The sequence below is a fragment of the Pristiophorus japonicus genome, chromosome 5 (genome assembly GCF_044704955.1).
Source record: "Pristiophorus japonicus isolate sPriJap1 chromosome 5, sPriJap1.hap1, whole genome shotgun sequence".
NCBI classification, from domain to species: Eukaryota; Metazoa; Chordata; class Chondrichthyes; family Pristiophoridae; genus Pristiophorus; species Pristiophorus japonicus.
The window spans coordinates 173,470,379-173,492,494 of NC_091981.1; the positions used below are offsets into that span (position 1 = coordinate 173,470,379).

At 44.2% G+C, this 22,116-nt stretch overlaps 1 protein-coding gene across 1 annotated transcript in view; it reads left to right on the forward strand.

The window, feature by feature from the left end:
- Nucleotides 1-4,250: 4,250 nt before the first annotated feature.
- chmp5b (charged multivesicular body protein 5b) overlaps nt 4,251-22,116 on the forward strand; it is a 38,996-nt gene continuing 21,130 nt past the window's right edge. Inside the window, exon 1 of the mRNA XM_070880005.1 lies at nt 4,251-4,424. Coding sequence (XP_070736106.1) covers nt 4,356-4,424 — 69 coding nt within the window. The 5' untranslated portion in view covers nt 4,251-4,355. The remainder of the gene's footprint in view (nt 4,425-22,116) is intronic.

Consider the following 22,116-nt stretch of genomic DNA (forward strand, 5'->3'; position numbering starts at 1 on the left):
TTACTGGTTTGAACCTGTATCTACTTGTCCTGCTCTTGCAATTTACTTTAACGTAATATTCTGAATTTACCTTTTCTATACCCTTAACTATCTATTATATCTCTATAAAATGCTCCTCAGGTGTCTCCTTTCCAAGGATGAAAAGCCCAGATTTCTCCAGTCATTTATCATAAGCAGACCTCGAACACTAGAAACTTGCCTTGTGGATCTTTTGCACTGCTTCTCGTGCTTCAGTGTTTCAGCGACAAGAACTGGCCAGTCAAGAGCACTATGTAGTCTGATCACAACTTCCTCTGAGTTATATTCAATTGTTTTGGTTACCAGCTCAACATCATATTGCTGTTCTGAATGACTGGATATGTTTAGCGTCAAATCTACTAAAACTCCTCTAAGTCTTTTTCAGCTTCATCCTTAGCTATTTCAACACCATTCCTGGAGTATGTGCATTGCTTTTTTTCATTTCTTTGTGCAGTACTTTACATTTGCCTAGATTAAAAGACTGCATTTTTATCGAGCCTTTCATGACCTCAGGACATCCCAAAGTTCTTAACAGCCAAATAAGTACTTTTTGAAGTGTATCACTGTTGTAATTAAATTACATCTGCCATTGTTCTGCCTATTTGCATATTTTGTCCAACTCATTCTGTAATTTCAGAGCTGCTTCCTCCAAATCCACTGCCCCACCTAGTTTGATTTCAGTTCTGCCATGTGACAGTCTTTAGGAGTTGGTTTAAAACTTGTTCTGATGTATGTTAGTCTTCAATCACAGCTCCAGAAGCTAGGTTGGCCCTGTACCAGATGTCACTCTTGCCAATTACAAGTATAATTCTTTTCCTGCTAAATCATTTTGCCTAAAGGACTAGCAAGTCAGAAATGACTTAGCTGCTCCCTGACTGCAAAATCCCTTTTGAATCTCAGCGGTTCAGTCTGTCTTGCAGAGGAAAGCATTTTATTCTGAGACTGCGGTTCATTGCTGTGGCTGGGGCAGGGTTTCCCTCACAATGATCGAGTGCCTAGCCACCCAGGGAGTGGTGTCACCTGATCAAAATCCACTTGAGCTTACTTCTTGTCACTGAAAAGAAGTAAGCAATAAATTAAAAATTATACACACTCCTCTACTCAGCACGTGGGTAAACATAGAAACATAGAAAATAGGTGCAGGAGTAGGCCATTTGGCCCTTCGAGCCTGCACCTCCATTCAGTGAGTTCATGGCTGAACATGCAACTTCAGTACCCAATTCCTGCTTTCTCGCCATACCCCTTGATCCCCCTAGTAGTAAGGACTACATCTAACTCCTTTTTGAATATATTTAGTGAATTGGCCTCAACAACTTTCTGTGGTGGAGAATTCCACAGGTTCACCACTTTCTGGGTGAAGAAGTTTCTCCTCATCTCGGTCCTAAATGGCTTACCCCTTATCCTTAGACTGTGACCCCTGGTTCTGGACTTTCCCAACATTGGGAACATTCTTCCTGCATCTAACCTGTCTAAACCCGTCAGAATTTTAAACGTTGCTATGAGATCCCCTCTCATTCTTCTGAACTCCAGTGAATACAAGCCCAGTTGATCCAGTCTTTCTTGATATGTCAGTCCCGCCATCCCGGGAATCAGTCTGGTGAACCTTCGCTGCACTCCCTCAATAGCAAGAATGTCCTTCCTCAAGTTAGGAGACCAAAACTGTACACAATACTCCAGGTGTGGCCTCACCAAGGCCCTGTACAACTGTAGCAACACCTCCCTGCCCCTGTACTCAAATCCCCTCGCTATGAAGGCCAACATGCCATTTGCTTTCTTAACCGCCTGCTCTACCTGCATGCCAACCTTCAATGACTGATGTACCATGACACCCAGGTCTCGTTGCACCTCCCTTTTTCCTAATCTGTCATCATTCAGATAATAGTCTGTCTCTCTGTTTTTACCACCAAAGTGGATAACCTCACATTTATCCACATTATACTTCATCTGCCATGCATTTGCCCACTCACCTAACCTATCCAAGTCACTCTGCAGCCTCATAACATCCTCCTCGCAGCTCACACTGCCACCCAACTTAGTGTCATCCGCAAATTTGGAGATACTACATTTAATCCCCTCGTCTAAATCGTCTAAATCATTAATGTACAATGTAACCAGCTGGGGCCCCAGCACAGAACCTTGCGGTACCCCACTAGTCACTGCCTGCCATTCTGAAAAGTACCCATTTACTCCTACTCTTTGCTTCCTGTCTGCCAACCAATTCTGAGGGGAGTCCTGGGTCGTGCGCCATTATAAGATTTTTGAACTTTGTCTTAAAATGGTACATTTGGGTTAATTTTAGAACACTTTTTATTTATCAAATAATGGATTTTTAATGCTGGAAAATCATTTGTCTATTTATATGAGGCTTGTCTTTACAATACTTTAAATCAGACATTTGGGTCTGATTAAAAGTCCTGAGGTAATTTTTACTGCAAATGATGACAATGTTTCACTGCAAGTATTAATCTCTTTTTTTAAAAGATTTTGAATTCAATAACTTTTACAATAATTTTTGTGAAAACAATCAAATTCATAATATTTTAATAAACAGCTCCAATTTAGCTCAGAGATCCTCAATAACACTGTCCAAATGGTACATTTGTGACTGTTGTAGGCACCTTTACATATAAAAACTCACTACATCCTATCTCCATTAATCCTCCATTAAGACATTAGTCCTACATTTACTTTTTTTCTAATTTAAACCTTGTTCCATTCTCACAATTTAAGTTTGAAGTAATTCCTGGCTGCTGATTTTAGTTTCTTTATGAGTAAACCTACAACTCTTTTTGAGGGGGGGACAAAATAAACATTAGATCGAGTGCCCCCCGATCTGGGGGACACTCCAGACACTTTTAACTGCCCTCTTTTTTTTTCTTTTTTTTGTGGCTGTTTTTTGTGATTTTCTTTTTGGGCATTAAAATCATATAATTTACAAGTGCCCCCTATAAAAGGGGAGGGGGACACTAAAACCCGGCAATTAAAACAAATTAACTTTTAAAACATAAAATCAAATTAAAATTTGGTTGCCGGGGGTGATGATGCACTCCAGTCCCCGAGTACACCTACATGCATGTGTGTTGTGGCACAGGGTGCATGAATTAGCTGCAGGCTTCGCAGCACGTTTATATTTGCCAGATTAGGGATCACCAATTTTGAAACTGATAGAAAAAGCCTGATCAAAGAAGCGTGCATGTGTGAGTGTGACTTTGTGGTGGCATCCCTAAGCATCTGTCAGGGACCCCAACCAGAGCACAGAGACACATGTGCATTTCTGCAACCCAGCTTCTCCCCTCAATTTTAAAACCATCAATTCTCAATTGTGCCAGCTCTGCCCCATGAAAAAGAGCACACATGTGTCTGTCTCAACACATAGAAACATAGAAAATAGGTGCAGGAATAGGCCATTCGGCCCTTCGAGCCTGCACCACCATTCAATATGATTGTTATATATTTAACCCCTTGTAACCTGCATCACACCTGACCACCAGAGGGCCCACCTATTGGAGTCCCAAGGGATCCCAGTATCTCTTGGGCGCACAGTATATAAGCAGGCCACCCACGAGATACCTGCACTCTGGAACCTTAATAAAGGACCTAAGCCTACATTTGCTCATTACACACAGTACTCAGTCTGACCATTTATTATGAGTGTAACAATGATCATGGCTGATCATGCATTTCAATACCCCATTCCTGCTTTCTCTTCATACCCTTTGATCCCTTTAGCCGTAAGGGCCATATCTAACTCCCTCTTGAATATATCCAATGAACTGGCCTCAACAACTCTCTGTGGTAGAGAATTCCACAGGTTATCAACTCTCTGAATGAAGAAGTTTCTCCTCATCTCGGTCCTAAATGGCTTACCCCTTATTCTTAGACTGTGTCCCCTGATTCTGGACTTCCCCAACATCGAGAACATTCCTCCTGCATCTAACCTGTCCAGTCACATGAGGAAGTGGCCCTTCATCAGAGTATTTATAATAAATTGTCTACATTCAAAGAAGTAACAGGAGCTGACTGGCCTTCTATGAAGTTCCACTATTTGTTTGCTTTTGATCTCAAGGTGAAAGGCCAAGGGTAAAATCACAACCCACAAAGGCAATGCCGCTCCTCACTGCCCCCTGTTGTCTCACCTGTGGTACTGCTGCCTGCCCTCGGCGCCTACATCACGATGGTCACGCGCTGGACGTCAGGCCGAAGCATTTCTTCCGTGTGTGACGCGTCATTAATGGCGTGTTTTCGCGGCCCGCCCACGGCCGCTATGACGTCGCGCTGCTGAGTCGGGCGGTCGGGTTTTGGTTTGGTTCGGTTTGTGTTGCTGTGTCTCGGTCGCCATGAACCGGCTGTTCGGACGGGCCAAGCCCAAGGGCCCGCCGCCCAACCTGACGGACTGTATCGGCAATGTGAGTGCTTAACCGATGGGCTGAGAGAGCGGGGAGGGCCAGGCGGCGGTCAGACAGGCCGCGCTGTCCCGGAGCCGCCGTCTGATGATGCGGGATCGGCGCCCGGTCCGGGGCCGGGTCTTGGGCATCGGTCATTGGAGCGGAGCGAGTCCGCAACAGGCCGCCTCGCTTTCCATCGCGCGGGGCGGGGCGGAGGCCTGAGTCAGTCCCTGGCGGAGCTGGCCCGGCCGCGCCCCGGGGACAGGCTCACTGCAATACAACAAGCGGCATTGATACATAGACCCAGAGACTTGTGTTTGTTGAAGTACAACAGAGGCTTGTGTTTATATAGTGCCTTTCCTGACTTCCCAAAGCGCTTTACAGACAATAAAGTACTTTTGAAGAGCAGCCACTGTTGTAATATAGGAAACATAAAGAACATAATAGGAGCAGATGAAGGCCATTCAATAATATCATGGCCGATCTTCTACCTCCCTTAGTATTCAAAAGTCTATCGATCTCTGTCTTAAATATATTCAACAACTGAGCATCCAAAAATTCCTCACCCTTTGAGTGAAGAATTTCTCCTCACCTACCCCTAGTTCGAGACTTCCTAGCCACAGGAAGCATCCTCCCAGCACCTACTATGTCAAGCTCCTTAAGAATTTTATTTGTTTCAATGAAATCACCTCATTCTTCTTAACTTTAGGGAATATAGGCCTTGTCTACTCAATCTTACTCATAGGACAATTCCCCCTCATCCCAAGTTCACTCTAGTGACCATTTGTTGCACTCGCTCTAAGACAAGTATATCCTTCCTTAGGTAAGGGGACCAAGACTGAATACAGTACACCAGAGGTGGTCTCACCAAGGCCTTATATAATTATGTAAGACTTCTTTACTCTTGTACTCCAGCCCCTTTTGTAATAAAGGCTAACATACCATTTGCTTTCCTAAATGCTTGATGTACCTGCATGTTAACTTTCTGTGATTTGTGTACAAGGACACCAAGGTCCCTCTGAATACCAACATTACCCAATCTGTTGCTATTTTAAAAATATTCTGCTTTTATATTTTTCTTACCAAAGTGGCTAACTTCACAGTTCACATTATATTCTATCTGCCATGTTCTTGCCCATTCACTTAACCTATTTATATCCCTTTGCAGCCTCTTTTTGTCGTCCTCACAGCTTACTTTCCCACCTAACTTTCTATCCTCATCAAACTTGGATACATTACACTCTGTCCCCTCATCTAAGTCATTAATATAGATTGTAAATAACTGAGGCCCCAGCACTGATCCATGCGGTACCCTACGAGTTACAGCTTGCCAACCCAAAAATGGGTTTATTCGTGGTTTGTTTTCTGTCTGATAACCAATCCTCAATCTGTACTAATATATTAGCCCCAATCCAATGAGCCCTAATTTTGTGTAATAACCTCTTGTGTGGCACCTTATAAATGCTTTGTGAAAATCCAAATACACCACATCCACTGGTTCCCCCTTATCTACCCTGCTAGTTACAACCTCAAAAAAAACTCGCTAACAGATTTGACAAACATAAGTTCTCTTTCATAAATCCGTGTTGACTCTGCCCAATCCTATTATCATTTTCTAAGTGCCCTGTTACCACATCCTTAATAATAGATTCTAGCATTTCCCTACACTGATGTCAGGCTAACTATTCTATAGTTCCCTGTTTTCTCTCTTCCTCCTTAAATATATTTGGTACCTTCCAATCCATGGGTACCTTTCTAGAATCTGACATTTTGGAAGATGACAACCAATGCATCCACTATCTCTATAGCCACTCCTTTCAAAACCCTAGGAAGTAGACCATCAGGTCCAGGGGATTTATTGGCTTTTAGTCCCATTTAATTTAAACACAACTGCCACTCTGCTCGCAGCAAAGCCCCACAAATAGCAGAGCTAATTGACCAGATAATCTGTGTTTAGGTGTTGAGGCAGATCTCCCCTGCTCTTTGAAATAATGCCAAGGGATCTTTTACATCCATTTGAGTGGGCAGACGGGGCCTCGGTTTAACATCTCATCTGAAAGACTTTCTTTATGGCAATATTAACCTGCGTTGTTACTTTTAGTGATTTATATATTTGTACATTGTTCATTGCATATATTCAAGAGGGAGTTAGATGTGGCCCTTACAGCTAAAGGGATCAAGGGGGTATGGAGAGAAGGAGAGAAGGAGAGAAAGTGGGAAAGGGGTACTGAGGTGAATGACCAGCCATGATCATATTGAATGGTGGTGCAGGCTCAAAGGGCCCAATGGCCTACTCCTGCACCTATTTTCTATGTTTCTATGTTTACTCCCTTTGATCCTCAACCCCATTTAGATACTTTTCTTACTAAAATGTAATACCTCACACTTGTGTGTTGAAATTCATTTGCCAATTGTATGCCCATTCTGCAAGTTTATTGAGGCATTGGGGGACCCGGAACCAACATAGGTCAGCAGAACAGGGGTGTTGGGTGAGCTGAACTTGGTGCAGGTTAGGATCAATGTTCCTGTTTAGCTGCTTGGCCGAACAGCTGTCTGAAGCTCCCGCGCAGCCGGGTGCAAGTTTCTCAATGAAAAAATGCGCCTGCATGGAAGTTTGAATTGCCACGCATCCAAAAAAAAATGAAGTTTATGGATGGTGGAGGATGGAAGGCCAGCTGGGAGAGCCTCTGGTTAAGTGTTCTTGGATGTTTGAAGTTTGAATTGTCTTGTTAGTGTTTCTGATGTAATACCACTCCTTCTCTGTGTAATTGTTAAAAGTGACTGAGAAACGTCATACTTGTTGTAGCTTGAGAGTTGAGCTTTATGATATATAGATAAATAGAAAAGGAAGATTGTGAATATGGAGCTGATCCTAATTATTAAGATTTGCATAATTCACTTGTGCATTTAAGTATTCTTGATGTTTTCTATGAATGAGCAAAACCTCAAGTAGGTAAAAATGTATTTTGCTTTCTAAAAGTTTAGGTCACTTAAATGCGTTGAGGTTGAAGGGCATCTGTTTGTGTTTTAAAGTAGAGGTTGAACCTCTCTTATCTGGGACTCCCTTATCCAACACCACCCTTCGTGCGGCACCATTCCCGGGTGGCACATGTGCAGAACGCGGCCGGTCAAAATCCTACTCGCCAATATAATCTTTCTCCTTGATGCTGGGGTTATCGGCTGCCTCCTCCTTGTTGCCCCACTGGAACTCCTGCATCCACAGTCCTCGGGCCGGCCGCTCCTCCCAATGCTCCTTCCAGGGGGAGTCGGGCCCTCTCGGGCCGCACCGACTCATCCTGGCCCGCCAACACAGGGCCCGCTGACCTCTTCCCCACCCCATCCCCCCGACCTCGGGCGACACACACACCCCGCCTCCCCCCCCCCCCCCCGGGCCGATTACCTCCCCTAACTGAGGGCATTCTGGGGGTGAGGGGAGTGCGAACAGCCAGAAGTCGTGGTCCACATCGGTACCAATGACATAGGTAGGAAGAGGGATGAGGTCCTGCAGGCAGAGTTTAGGGAGCTAGGAGAGAGATTAAAAAGCAGGACCTCAAAGGTAGTAATCTCTGGATTACTCCCAGTGCCACGAGCAAGTGAGTACAGAAATAGGAGGATAGAGCAGATGAATATGTGGCTGGAGAGATGGTGCAGGCAGGAGGGCTTTAGTTTCCTGAGGCATTGGGACCGCTTCTGGGGGAGGTGGGACCTGTACAAGCCGGACGGGTTGCACCTCAACAGAGCCGGGACCAATATCCTCGCCGGGGGGGAGGTGGGGGTTGCTAGGGCTGTTGGGGACGGTTTAAACTAGCTTGGCAGGGGGATGGGAACCTGAAAATAGATTCAGTAGGGCGGGGAGTAAAGCTGAAATTAGAAAACAAAAATAAAGTGAGTTCGAAGGAGAGGGGAAACAAGCAGGAAAAAGGGTAAAATAACAAATTTAAAGGCGCTTTGTCTAAATGCACATAGCATTTGTAACAAAATAGATGCGTTGATGGCATAAATTGAGACAAATGGGTATGATCTGATAGCCATTACAGAGACGTGGTTGCAAGGTGACCAGGACTGGGAATTAAATATTCAAGGGTATTTGACAATTCGGAAGGACAGACAGAAAGGAAAAGGAGGTGGGGTAGCTCTATTGATAAAGGATGGAATCACTGCAATAGTGAGAAATGATATTGGCTTAAATGATCAGGATGTTGAAACAGTTTGGGTGGAGATAAGGAATAAGGGGAAAAAGTCACTGGTGGGTGTAATCTATAGGCCCCCTAACAGTAGCAACTCTGTTGGTCAGAGCATAAACCAGGAAATAGTGGGGGCATGTAAAAAGGGAACAGCAATAATCATGAGTGATTTTAAACTCCATATTGATTGGACAAATCAAATTGGTCAGGGTAGCCTTGAAGAGTTCATAGAGTGCATAAGGGACAGGTTCCTTGAGCAGTATGTAACGGAACCAACCAGGGGGCAGGCTATCTTAGATCTGATCCTGTATAATGAGACAGGACTCCCGCCCCCCCCCCCCCCCCCCCCCCGCCTCTCGACCCGACTCCCGCTCTCTTTCCCCCCCCGCCTCCCGACCCGACTCCCACTTCCCCCGGACCCGACCCGACTCCCGCTTCCTCCCCCACCCCCAGCCCACTTAGCCTTTATGTCCACTTAGCCTGTATGTCCTTTTGCAGATTTTTGGGCCCCAAGTTTCCACATGATTTGCTACTGATTATTAGGAGCAACTGGTGTAGAACGGAGTATCTTAGAAATCGGAATTCTCGTCATTTAGTTTGCTCCAGTTCTAGTCAGTTATAACAGTTTCACTTTGGAACAGAATTTTTTTTTCAAAAGGGGGCGTGTCCGGCCACTTACGCCTGATTTCAAAGTTTCGTGAGTGAAAACTTACTCCAAACTAACTTCGATTTTTGTACGCTCGAAAAAACCTTGTCTACACTTTAGAAAATCAGGCGTAGGTTACAAATTAGGCGTAGGGAATGGGGGGGGGGGGAGGGGGGGGTAAGGGAAGTCATTAAATTCTACAATCAATCCTTAGTTATACTTATACAAATATTATACAAATAAATCCAACCTGAATAAAAAATTTATAAGCAAAGGAAAGATTAAATAAACCATGTTCCTACCTGTGTGAAATAGCATCAGCCTTCGAGCTGCTGTGCTTCAGGCAGGCCTTTCATGTTGGAGACAGGCAGGGGTGTGGCGTCAGTGTCTCGACGGCAGCGGCAGCAAGCTTCGAGCTGAGCTGCAGTGCTTGAGGCAGGCCTTCATTCTCTTCGTGGCTGGCCGCGAAGAAGCAGCACCGGACGGACCCGAGGCCATTCGGCCATGAGATATCAGCGGCGTCAGTGGCTGGCCGGCAGCCGAAGAATCAGCAGCGGACCAACGTGAGGCCATTCGGCCATAGGATATCAGCGGCTGGCCGGCAGCCGAAGATTCAACACCTGACGCATGCAGCTCTTTATGGTGCTTGAGGCCATTCGGCCACGCTTTAGGGGCGGCGTCAGTGGCTCGACGGCAGCCGAAGATACAGCAGCAGCCTTCGAGCTGTGAGGGGGACTGAGGCCATTTGGACAGGGAGCGCCAGCCACATCGACAGTTTTATATTTAAATTTGCAGAATGGGTGCTGCATTGTCAACACCACGTATTATGCAATGGTTTGCCATCTTTGTTCTTGATGGACGTTGATCCATTGCAAAGTTGAATTGGCGCACTCATTTCTCCAAACACACAGTCCTTAATTTGCATGCACCAATGCAGCACCGGTTCTGCAAGTTTAGCAGTGAAAAGCTGAACTCACTGATTTCAGCAGGTGATTTATTCAGCAGTGCTGCTAAAAGCACTCCCTCACACACAGAAATATCAAAAAAAAATTAAATTACAAGCCTTTGCAGGGGTCCAAGAAACAAATCTTCACTTTTTCTGCAGTATTTTAAAAAATGGCCGAGTGCCAATGTTTGTGAGGTGCGCTGTTTTTGCCGCGGGACAAAACTTGGGGCCAGTAAGTGATCAGGAAGGCCAATGGAATCTTGACCTTTTATTGCAAAGGGGATGGAGTATAAAAGAAGGGAAGTCTTGCTACAGTTGTACAGGGTATTGGTGAGGCCACACCTGGAATACTGCATGCAATTTTGGTTTTCATATTTACAAAAGGATATACTTGCTTTGGAGGCAGTTCAGAGAAGGTTTACTAGGTTGATTCTGGAGATAAGGGGGTTGACTTGTGAGGAAAGGTTGAGTAAGTTGGACCTCTACTCATTGGAATTCAGAAGAATGAGAGGTGATCTTATGGAAACGTGTAAGATGATGAGGGGGCTTGACAAGGTGGATGCAGAGAGGATGTTTCCACTGATGGGGGAGACCGGAACTAGAGGGCATAATCTTAGAATAAGGGGCTGCCCATTTAAAACTGAGATGAGGAGAAATTTCTTCTGAGGGTTGTGGATTTGTGGAATTCGCTGCCTCAGAGAGCTGTGGAAGCTGGGACATTGAATAAATTTAAGACAGAAATAGACAGTTTCTTAAACGATAAGAGAATAAGGGGTTATGGGGAGCGGGCAGGGAAGTGGACCTGAGTCCATGATTGGATTAAATGGCAGAGCAGCTCGAGGGGCTGTATGGCCTATTCCCGCTCCTATTTCTTATGTTCTTATCCGGCAAAATCCCTCATTCGGCACAGGCCAGGTCCTGAGGGTGCCGGATAAGGGAGCTTCAACCTGTACTTGATCTACAGGTTTTTAACTAAAGCAAAATAACTTTTTGGCTGCCAAGAAAAAGGCTAAGGTTTACCTTGTTCTTGTCTAACAAGCTATAAAGCTCAAAGGGGACTGCTTTGTATATGTAGACTAACAATAGTGAAGGATAAAGGATAGCTGATTACTCTTATAGGAATTCTAACTCTTCTAATAGTGACATCTGATTCAGTGTGAAACAATAAACAAGCATATACGTTAGAGATTTGAAGAAACTGGAGGAACTGGTTCTATTACTGGATCCGAACAATTATTTTGCCTTTCAAAAAGACAAAATGTCCATTGTTAAACACTTTGTATTTTTGAGTAGTTTCTGTTCACAAATATGTTGCGTTTGTTCTTGATGTTTGGTTGCTCCAAATTGGAAACAAAAGCAGAAAATGCTGGAAACACGTGGCAGGTCAGACAGCATCTGTGGACGAAACAGACAAGTGACCATTTCAGGCATGGACCTTATATCAAGACTTGAGGATATTGCAGATGAGCTGCATCTAAAAAAAAAAAAGAACAGAATAAAAGGAAGGTAGAGGAGAAAATCGTGTACACAGAAAATAAATAGAATTACCTGTATAGTGCTTAAGCGGAAAATGAGAGATGGTTAAAAGGCAGAAGTGATATTAGCATGAGCCAATAGGACAGTGGTTCTCAAACTTTTTTGGTTGAAGGACTCTGTTTCAAATGGGTTAGTAATCACGAACCCCTCTATCTAAATTAAAGAATGGGGGAATGGGACTAGTTGGATAGCTCTTTCAAAAAGTCGACACGGGTACGATGGGCCAAATGGCCTCCTGTGCTGTATTATTTTATGATTCTACGATAATGAAAGTACTTGTCATGCCTCCTTGGATGAAGCTTTGTATTAACGTGGCACATCCTGAACAATGCGCCACTCCAACAATCCCTGGCCCTTAAAATCGAGCAATCTCAACACTCGGTGAGCAAATTTTATCAACGAGTTTTTTCCGAACGAGGAGAGACATCAGGTCAAACAGATTAAAACAAGTGGAAGCACTGACACACCCCATTGTCCTGCTCCCTTTTATCATCATAGGCAGTCCCTTGGAATCGAGGAAGACTTGCTTCTTTTCTAAAAATGAGTCCTTAGATAGCTGAACAGTCCAATACGAGATCCACAGTCCCTGTCACAGATGGGACAGATAGTTGTTGAGGGAAGGGGTGGGTGGGACTGGTTTGCCACACACTCTTCCCGCTGCCTGCACTTGATTTCTGCATGTTCTCGGTGATGAGACTCGAGGTGTTCAGCACCCTCCCGGTGCACTTTCTCCACTTCGGGCGGTTTTTGGCCAAGGATACCCAGGTGTCGGTGGGGATGTTGCACTTTATCAGAGAAGCTTTGAGGGTGTCCTTGAAATGTTTCCTCTGCCCATCTTTGGCTCGTTTGCCGTGAAGGAGTTCCGAGTAGAGCGCTTGCTTTTGGAGTCTTGTATCTAGCATGTGGACAATGTGACCCAGGAGTCTTTGAGGCCCATGCATGGAGGAGAATGTGCAGGTGTTCCATCTCTCGTCTGGGAAAGTGCTGGAGAAAGTGATAAGGCTGATGGTTAGATTGAATCAGGGTGTCAGAAGGAAAAGTCCCTTTTTAAAAGGGGACGGGGAGGGAAGGGAAGGGAAGATATGGTTGGAAGTGGAATCCTGTTGAAATGGCAGAAGATGATCTGTTGAAGGGGCAGCTGATGGGTGGAAGACGAGGATGAACACAGGCCATCTGGTGAGGAATGAAGGTGTAGAGAGACTGTACATCTGTAGCAAGGAGAAGATTACTAGGGCCAGAAAAGCTGTGTTCTTTATTTTTAACACATTAAAAAAAATTCGAAAAAATATAAATATTTTCTAAAACATTTAATTACATTTAATTTCAACTAATTTTAAATATGTGAGGCGTTTTATTTATTTAGTGTGTGGTGTTTCGGTGTGTTGGTTTTTTTTTTCTCATTGATAGCAATGGGAGTCCATACAAACAGAGCTCCCATTTTTATCGATGAGAATACTGCATAGTGATTGGTGGTCCAGGCCCATGTGACTCCAGCTTGTACATATGTACCTGAAAGACATCTTCCCATCTGCACAGTGAATCTAGGCCTCCGAGCAACATTCCTCCGGGACCACCAGGTACTTTCGTAGATTTTTTTTCAGGACACAGGCGTTCGTATGAAGGAAGCCTCCGACCGCAAATCCGCCCCCCCCCCCACCAAGAGCTTGGTGTTGAGTAGTGGGCCATAGTCTGGGGGAAGTACGATTTGTTGTCCAAGAATTGGCCTTCAGGTTCAGGTAGTTAAGATATCCTTTCACCATACAAAAACAGCGCTCCCTTTGTCAGCAGGTTTGATGATGTTGGGGTTGTACCTGAGAGGCGCTGAGCACCTCGAGTCTCATCGGCGAGAGCATGCAGAAAACCAAGTGCAGGCAGCAGAAGGAGTGTGCGGCAAACCAATCCCATCCACCCTTTCCTTCAACGACTGTCTATCCCACCTGCGACGGACTGTAATTCCCGTATTGGACTGAGCAGTCACCTAAGAACTCACTTTCCTCGATTTCAAGGGACTGCCTATGATGATGACGACCTGAGAGTATGGGACGTTGCAAGTTCATAGAATGATAGAGTAAAGTGAGTGAGGATAGTGGTGAAACTCACATGGATGATATCATGGCCTGGATTTTATGATAAGAATAACAGTGAGGCTGTCAGCACTCACCATTACCATGGAGTAAATCAGACAGCAACTTGCGGCATGCACTTATGCACAGTTAAAGATAAAAATCAGGAAGTTGCAGTCCTTTTTATTTCCTGCTCCTCTACGAGCTTCGGTACCTCACCGATAGTCTCGGCATTAAAACACATGAAGGGCGCGAAGTTCTGGGACTTGCCCGCTAGATACCTACTGAGCATGCCAGAAAGTTAGGGTTTGTCTATTCAAGTGTAAGTGAATTTTTAATGGCGTGCTCATTCTTAATTACTGCTAAACAACATCTCTGGCACTGAAAGTATGGAGTCTTACTCCTCCAGATTTTAATTATTGTTAGAAGTTTTATAAAAATATATATTTTTTCTTTTACTTTTTCTTTGTCTCTTTTGTCTCTCAATCCCATTTTGCTTTCTGTACATGATTTTATATTGAATTAAATATTCTAACTTACACTTCCTGATTTAGATTCTGCTTGTCTGTGAGGATTCTTCAATCTGATTAGTTGAAGAGAAACTGTTGCTTTCCCTGTTCTCACAGGTCCTAGATCCCCAATAGAGAGCACTGTGCTGAAAGGGATCTCTAATTACTGCAAGCTGCTTCGCAAAAGCTCGCGAAAAGTCTGGGCAGCTGTAAGCGTAATGAACAGCAAATGCCATTTGTTTGCTGGCGATTGCAAAATCCGGGCCCATATTAGCATTTCTTAAAAAGATTAAGAGGATGGAAGGCAAGAGGAAGGTTTCCAGGTGGATCAGGGAGGACAAAGAAACAGATCGATGGGGGGACAAAAAGTAGCCATGGAGGCAAAGGCAACGGAAGGAGAATGCTGTTCATTTCAAGTTCAGAATTTATTGAAGTTGGGACAAGGGGAGGGTTCTGAAGCTGAATCTTTTGCTGCAGGTGAATCGTTCAAGATCAGAGAGGATAGTGAAAGTCAGATGGGGTGAGTTTGGAAGCCGAGCTGGGATTGGAAGAAAGTGAACAGGAAGAGAAATCAGGAGAGAGGCTGGCATCGAACAGTTGTTGAAGCTTATGGTCCTTGCTACCTGAAAGGATAAAAATATTTTGTTAAAGTGCCGGATGAGACAAAAGACTAAATGGAACTTAGGACCAGGGCAACTGTGAAATAAATTGAATCAGTGCTGTTGAAGAGAGGACATACAGTGGAGAGGGCAAATTTTATGGAGCAGTGGTTAGAGGAATATTGAATATGACTGAGATATGTGATCATGGGGAAATTTGAGCTGGAATGCTTGTGGAATGAGTTGGAGACAGGTGCTGAGAAGAGACGCTGTGAAAGTAGGTCTTGAGCAAAAAAAAAATTATCAAGAAGGAAAAGCATAGCAATGAAAGTGAACAGTGGAAATCGCATCGAAGAAAGGAATTTAACTTCTTCAGGTTCGACCTGGAAGAGAAGTGACAGTGAATTATACAGTTTTTTTTTAAAAAGCAGAAAAATGAAAATGCTGGAAATCTGTAAAAGAAAATGCTGGAAACACTTAGCTGGTTGGGCAACTTTTGTGGAAAGAACAGACAAGTTGACATTTTTGGTGTGAAAGCTTTGTAAGAATGGTCCATGCCTACTTTTTTGGCAAGCAGGCTCCCCTTGCACATTAGCCCCTTCTGTCTTCAGCCGCCAGCTTCCTGTGCTCTTGGTGATTTTAATGAGAATTGCCGGTGTACTGTCGCCCCTGTCTGTTTGTCCACTCTAATCGAACTCCCTTTGAATCTGCAATGCTCCGTGTACTCGGGTCCAATCTCAACATCGTTATCAAACCTGCTGACCAAGGTGGTAGGGCCCCTATCTAGCCAAGACTAACACAAACTCTTGACAACTCTTGCTATTTCCCTCGCACCACAACTCCTCTGAACACCAAGCCATCATTTCCCAGACTGTTGGATACATTTGATTTAAATTAATTTGATTTGGCTTAATGTATTGTTTCGTGTTAATATCACTTCTGCCATTTAATCATCTCTTGTTTTCCACTTGAGCACGTTACAATTCTTTTTATTTGTATTTTCTCATGTGTTGGTGTTTCTTCACTCCCTTCCATTTGTTCTGTTCCTTTTTAAATGTTGTTCACCTGTAAAAATCCACATGTTCGAATAGAAACATAGACATAGAAACATAGAAAATAGGTGCAGGAGTAGGCCATTCGGCCCTTCGAGCCTGCACTGCTATTCAATAAGATCATGGCTGATCATTCCCTCAGTACCTCTTTGCTGCTTTCTCTCCATACCCCTTGATCCCCTTAACTGTAAGCGCCATATCTAATTCCCTCTTGAATATATCCAATGAACTGGCATCAACAACTCTCTGCAGCAGGGAAGTCCATAGGTTAACAACTCTGAGTGAAGAAGTTTCCCCTCATCTCAGTCCTAAATAGCCTACTCTTTATCCTAAGACTATGTCTCCTGGTTCGGGACTTCCCCAACATCAGGAACATTCTTCCCGCATCTAACCTGTCCAGTCCCGTCAGAATCTTATATGTTTCTACGAGATCCCCCCTCATCCTTCTAAACTCCAGTGAATAAAGGCCCAGTTGATCCAGTCTCTCCTCATAGGACAGTCCAGCCATCCCTGGAATCAGTCTGGTGAACCTTCGCTGCACTCCCTCAATAGCAAGAACATCCTTCCTCAGATTAGGAAACCAAATCTGTACACAATATTCCAGGTGAGGCCTCACCAAGGCCCTGTACAACTGCAGTAAGACCTCCCTGCTCTTATACTCAAATCCCCTCGCTATGAAAGCCAACATACCATTTGCCTTCTTCACCGCCTGCTGTACCTGCATGCCCACTTTCAGTGACTGATGTACCATGACACCCAGGTCTCGTTGCACCTCCCCTTTTCTTAATTTGCTGCCATCCAGATAATCTGCCTTCGTGTTTTTGCCCCCAAAATGGATAACCTCACATTTATCCACATTATACTGCATCTGCCATGCATTTGCCCACTCACCTAACCTGTCCAAGTCACCCTGCAGCCTCTTAGCGTCCTGCTCACAGCGCCACCCAGTTTAGTGTCATCTGCAAACTTGGAGATATTACACTCAATTCCTTCATCTAAATCGTTAATGTGTATTGTAAAGAGCTGGGGTCCCAGCACTGAGCCCTGTGGCATTCCACTAGTCACTGCCTGCCATTCTGAAAAGGACCCGTTTATCCCAACTCTCTGCTTCCTGTCTGCCAATCAGTGCTCTATCCACGTCAGTACATTACCCCCAGTACCATGCGCTTTGATTTTGCACACTAATCTCTTGTGTGGAACCTTGTCAAAAGACTTTTGAAAGTCCAAATACACTACATCCACTGGTTCTCCCTTGTCCACTCGTCAAGCATGATTTCCCTTTCATAAATCCATGCTGACTTGGTCCGATCCTGTCACTGCTTTCCAAGTGCGCTGTTATTTCATCCTTAATGATTGATTCCAACATTTTCCCGACTACTGATGTCAGGCTAACTGGTCTATAATTACCCGTTTTCTCTCCCTCCTTTTTTAAAAAGTGGGGTTACATTAGCTACCCTCCAGTCCATAGGAACTGATCCAGAGTTGATAGACTGTTGGAAAATAATCACCAATGCATCCACTATTTCTAGGGCCACTTCCCTAAGTACTCTGGGATGCAGACTATCAGGCCCCGGGGATTTATCGGCCTTCAATCCCATCAATTTCCCTAACACAATTTCCCGCCTAATAAGGATATCCTTCAGTTCCTCCTCCTCACTAGACCTACTGTCCCCTAGTACAATCGGAAGGTTATTTGTGTCTTCTTTCGTGAAGACAGAACCGAAGTATTTGTTCAGTTGATCTGCCATTTCTTTGTTCCCCATTATAAATTCACCTGAATCCGACTGCAAGGGACCTACGTTTGTCTTCACTAATCTTTTTTTCTTCACATATTTATAGAAGCTTTTGCAGTCAGTTTTTGTTCCCTGCAAGCTTCCTCTCGTACTCTCTTTTCCCCCTCTTAATTAAACCCTTAGTCTTCCTCTGTTGAATTTTAAATTTCTCCCAGTCCTCAGGTTTGTTGCTTTTTCTAGCCAAATTATATGCCTCTTCCTTGGCTTTAACACTATCCTTAATTTCCCTTGTTAGCCATGGTTGAGCCCCGTTTTATCTTTACTCCAGACAGGGATGTACAATTGCTGAAGTTCATCCATGTGATCCTTAAATGTTTGCCATTGCTTATCCACCGTCAACCCTTTAAGTATCCTTTTGCCAGTCTATTCTAGCCAATTCACGCCTCATACGGTCGAAGTTCCCTTTCCTTAAGTTCAGGACCCTAGTTTCCAAATTAACTGTCACTCTCCATCTTTAATAAAGAATTCTGCCATATTATGGTCACTCTTCCCCAAGAGGCCTCGCACAACAAGATTGCTAAATAGTCCCTTATTACACATCACCCAGTCTAGGATGGCCAGATCTCTCGTTGATTCCTCGACATATTGGTCTAGAAAACTATCCCTAATACACTCCAGGAAATCCTCCTCCACTGCATTGCTACCAGTTTGGTTAGCCCAATCAATATGTAGATTAGTCACCCATGAAGGTTCCACGTCTGCAATGTTAACTTGTCTGTTCTATACAAATGTGACCTGAGCTACTGAGAGTTTCAAGCATTGTCTGTTTTGGTTTCAAATTTCCAGCATCTGGTGTGTTCTACTTTTTGTTTACCCCAAATTTGAGTTTTGAACTGTTTTAAGCTTAGTAAGTAGAGGCAGGTCGATAACATTGCCCTCAATAGCATACAGAAGCGAGCATTAAAAATGATTTCTAATATAGTATCAGGAATTCTAAGCAACGTAGGGGAAGTTGGGCTGAATATTTTTCTGAAAAATAGATGATTTTGAGGAAATCCAATTGAAGTTCAGAGTAATGAAGAAAACTGACAATTGTTGCAGGCAAAATACTCATTGATGAAAGTTTCAAATAGAAAAAAATTAAAAGTTAGAAGTAAGAAGGGAAGTCCGAAGGATTTTCTTCACAGATAGTAAAAGGTGTGGAATACGTTAACCGTGAAGGTCAATGAAACCGTCAGTAATTTTTTTTCAAGAGACAATTGAGTGCATTTATGGAGAGGGATGGTATTGAAGGATTTGGTAAGGCAGGTAGTTGAGGCTGAAAAAATAATGGGCTGTTTGAGACCTAATGGCCGTTCTTGATAATTTTAAATCTTTTTTATAGTATGCACCATACTTTAAAAGTGTCTGTAACATAAATAAAATCTGTCCTGTTTTCTGATTGGACCTAGGGAAATTTGATGTAGTCTACATGGATTTTTATCAAGTCTTTTGACAAGGTCACACATGGCAGGCTGATCAAAAAAAGGTAAAAGCCCATGGGGTCCAAGGGAGAGTGGCAAATTAGCTCCAAAATTGGCTCAGTGACAGGAAGCAAAGGGTAACGGTTGACTGATGTTCTTGTGACTGGAAGGCTGTTTCCAGTGGGGTTCGACAGGGCTCAGTACTCTGTCCCATGCTTTTTGTAGTATATATTAATGATTTAGAATTAAATGTACGGGGCACGATAAATAAATTTGCAGATGATACAAAAATTGGCCGTGTGGTTGACAGTGAGGAGGAAAGCTTTAGACTACAGGAAGACAGCGATGAACTGGTCAGTAGGGCAGAAAAGTGGAAAATGGAATTCATTCTGGAAAAGTGTGAAGTAATGCATGGGAGGGGCAACAAGGCAAGGGAATCATCATCATCATCATAGGCAGTCCCTCAGAATCGAGGAAGACTTGCTTCCACTCTTAACATGAGTTCTTAGGTGGCAATTCGAGAGCCACAGCCTCTATCACAGGTGGGACAGATAGTTGTTGAGGGAAGCACCCCCCCCCCCCGGCAAAAAAAACTCTTCCTCCCATCCCACCCCCCCTTGCAAAAACGGCACACCTCCCTATGAGGTCAGGCCGATCCTCGGGTCTTCAGCCGCAGCACGGCGCAACAGAATGAGAGGGGGCGGAGCTAGGGCTGTGCTGGATAAATAGAGCCGGTGGGGGAGCGGGCTAGGGTCCAGCGTCTGAGTGCCGGGAGGGTCACACATGCGCAATGGCTTATTAACATTGGCAATCGCCCCTCCCCACCCCCCCCTTCAGATGCTGCGTTCACTACCCCCAAACCACCCCCCCCCCCCCCCCCAGCCTGCTGCATTGAGCCTTCTCCTTCCCTCCGTTCAGCTGCCATCAGCCTAGCCTCCCTCCCGCATCTAGTCCTGGCCAAAGGGCTTGCTGGTGCATTGTCCCGCACTAGCTCTGGCCGAAGGGACTCCTGCACCAGCTGGGGCGGGCCCACTGTGGAACTCTTCTCTCTTTCCCCCCCCCCCCCCCCCCCCCCCCCGGGTTAAGGTGCCGCGTTCACCACCCCCCATCCCCCCCGTTGCGTTCTCCCGCACCTATCCCAGGCCGAAGGAACTGCCGCACGGCCAGCCGCTGCCGAATTTAGTTGAAGGTAGGATTTACTTCAGTTCTTTATTTGTTAATTTAATTATTTACTTCAGTTCTTTATTTTTTATTGAATGCTTATTACTTTTTGTGCTTGTTTGGTGCTTGGTGGTGCTTTAAATGTAGTTACTTGCGCCAATTCCTTAACTCTACGTAAGGTTTTTCTGTGCTGACAGAAGTGGCAACAAATGCTGGCCTAAGTTCGTTTGGAGCAACTATTTGCTGGCCAAACTCGCTTAAATGGCCAAAAGGTGCAAGTGGTTGGGAAAAAAAACAAAACAAAAAAAAAAACCTAACTAACTCACTTACACTGACGCAAATTAAATGGCCAGAATTGCAACTAAAAAGATACTCCAGAAAAATCAAGTTGCTCCAAAAAAAACAGAGCAACTCCTGGGGCAATTTGGGCCCATAGAGTTAACGTTTCAGGTCGGTGACCTATCGTCAGAACTGGAAAGAAAGACTTGCATTCCTACAGTGCCTTTCATGACCTCAGGCCATTCCAAAGCACTTTACAGCAATCAAGTACTTGTAATCACTATTGTAATGTAGGAAATACGAGCACCTAGAGTCTCATCGCCGAGAATATGCAGAAATCAAGCGCAGGCAGCGGAAAGAGCGTGCAGCAAACCACCCTTTCCCTCAACAACTGTCTGTCCCACCTGTGACACGGATTGTGGTTCTCGTATTGGACTGTTCAGCCACCTAAGGACTCATTTTTAAGAGTGGAGGCGAGTCGTCTTCGATTCCGAGGGACTGCCTATGATGATGAGGAAATACAGCAGCCAATTTGTGCAAATTGCAAACAACAATGTGATAAATGACCAGATGATCTCTTTTAAAGTGATGTTGGTTAAGCTATAATTATTAGCCAGGACACCGGGGAAAAACTCCTGTTCTTCCTCGAAACAGTGCTATGGAATCTTTTACGTCCAAGTGCATCACTCAATCAGTAAACATTTTCTGTTCATTTGAGGCAGGGCAGCGCCATTTTATGTTTATAGGCTACACACCTGCCAGTTTATGGTATTCTCTTTTACCCTTTACTCGCACCAAAGAGTGAAAACTTTCAGGGGTCACATGAAGTGACGCATAACCAAGCTTGCATTCCTGTCACTTGAGACTTGCTTTTGTTCTATCATGGTAATTCTAACTTTGCTCCTTGATTTTCTTTGTTTAATTCCCATTCTTCTTTGTTGTCTTTGCACCCCACTTGTCTCTCTCATCCTCTATTTCTACAGAAGAAAAGAAAAAAAAACGAATATACTTTTCAAGTCAACTAACATCATAGAATACAGCACAGAAGGAGGCCATTTGAAAGAGCTATCCAATTAATCCCACTCCCTTGCCCTTTCCCCATAACCCTGCAAATGTTTCCCTTTAGGTAAGTTATTATTGAATCTGCTTCCACCACTCTTTCAGGCAGTGTATTCCAGATCATAAATTATTTACTCTATTGATACCCTTCATGATTTTGAACACCTTTATTAAATCCCCTCTTGACCATCTCTGCTCCAGAAACAACTGGGGCCTAACCAGTGATTTAATAGATTTAGCATAACGTCCTTGCTTTGTACTCTGTCTCTGTTTATAAATCAAAGGATATTGTATTATTTTTTGACAACCATCTCAACTTGTCCTGCCACCTTCAAAGATTTGAGTACATACTCTCCCTGGTGTCTCTGTTCCTGCACTCCCCTTTAAAATTGCACCATTTAGTTTATGTTGCTTGTCCTCATTCTTCTGACCAAAATACATAATTTTGCATTTAATAGCATCTGCCATGTGTCTGTCTATGTC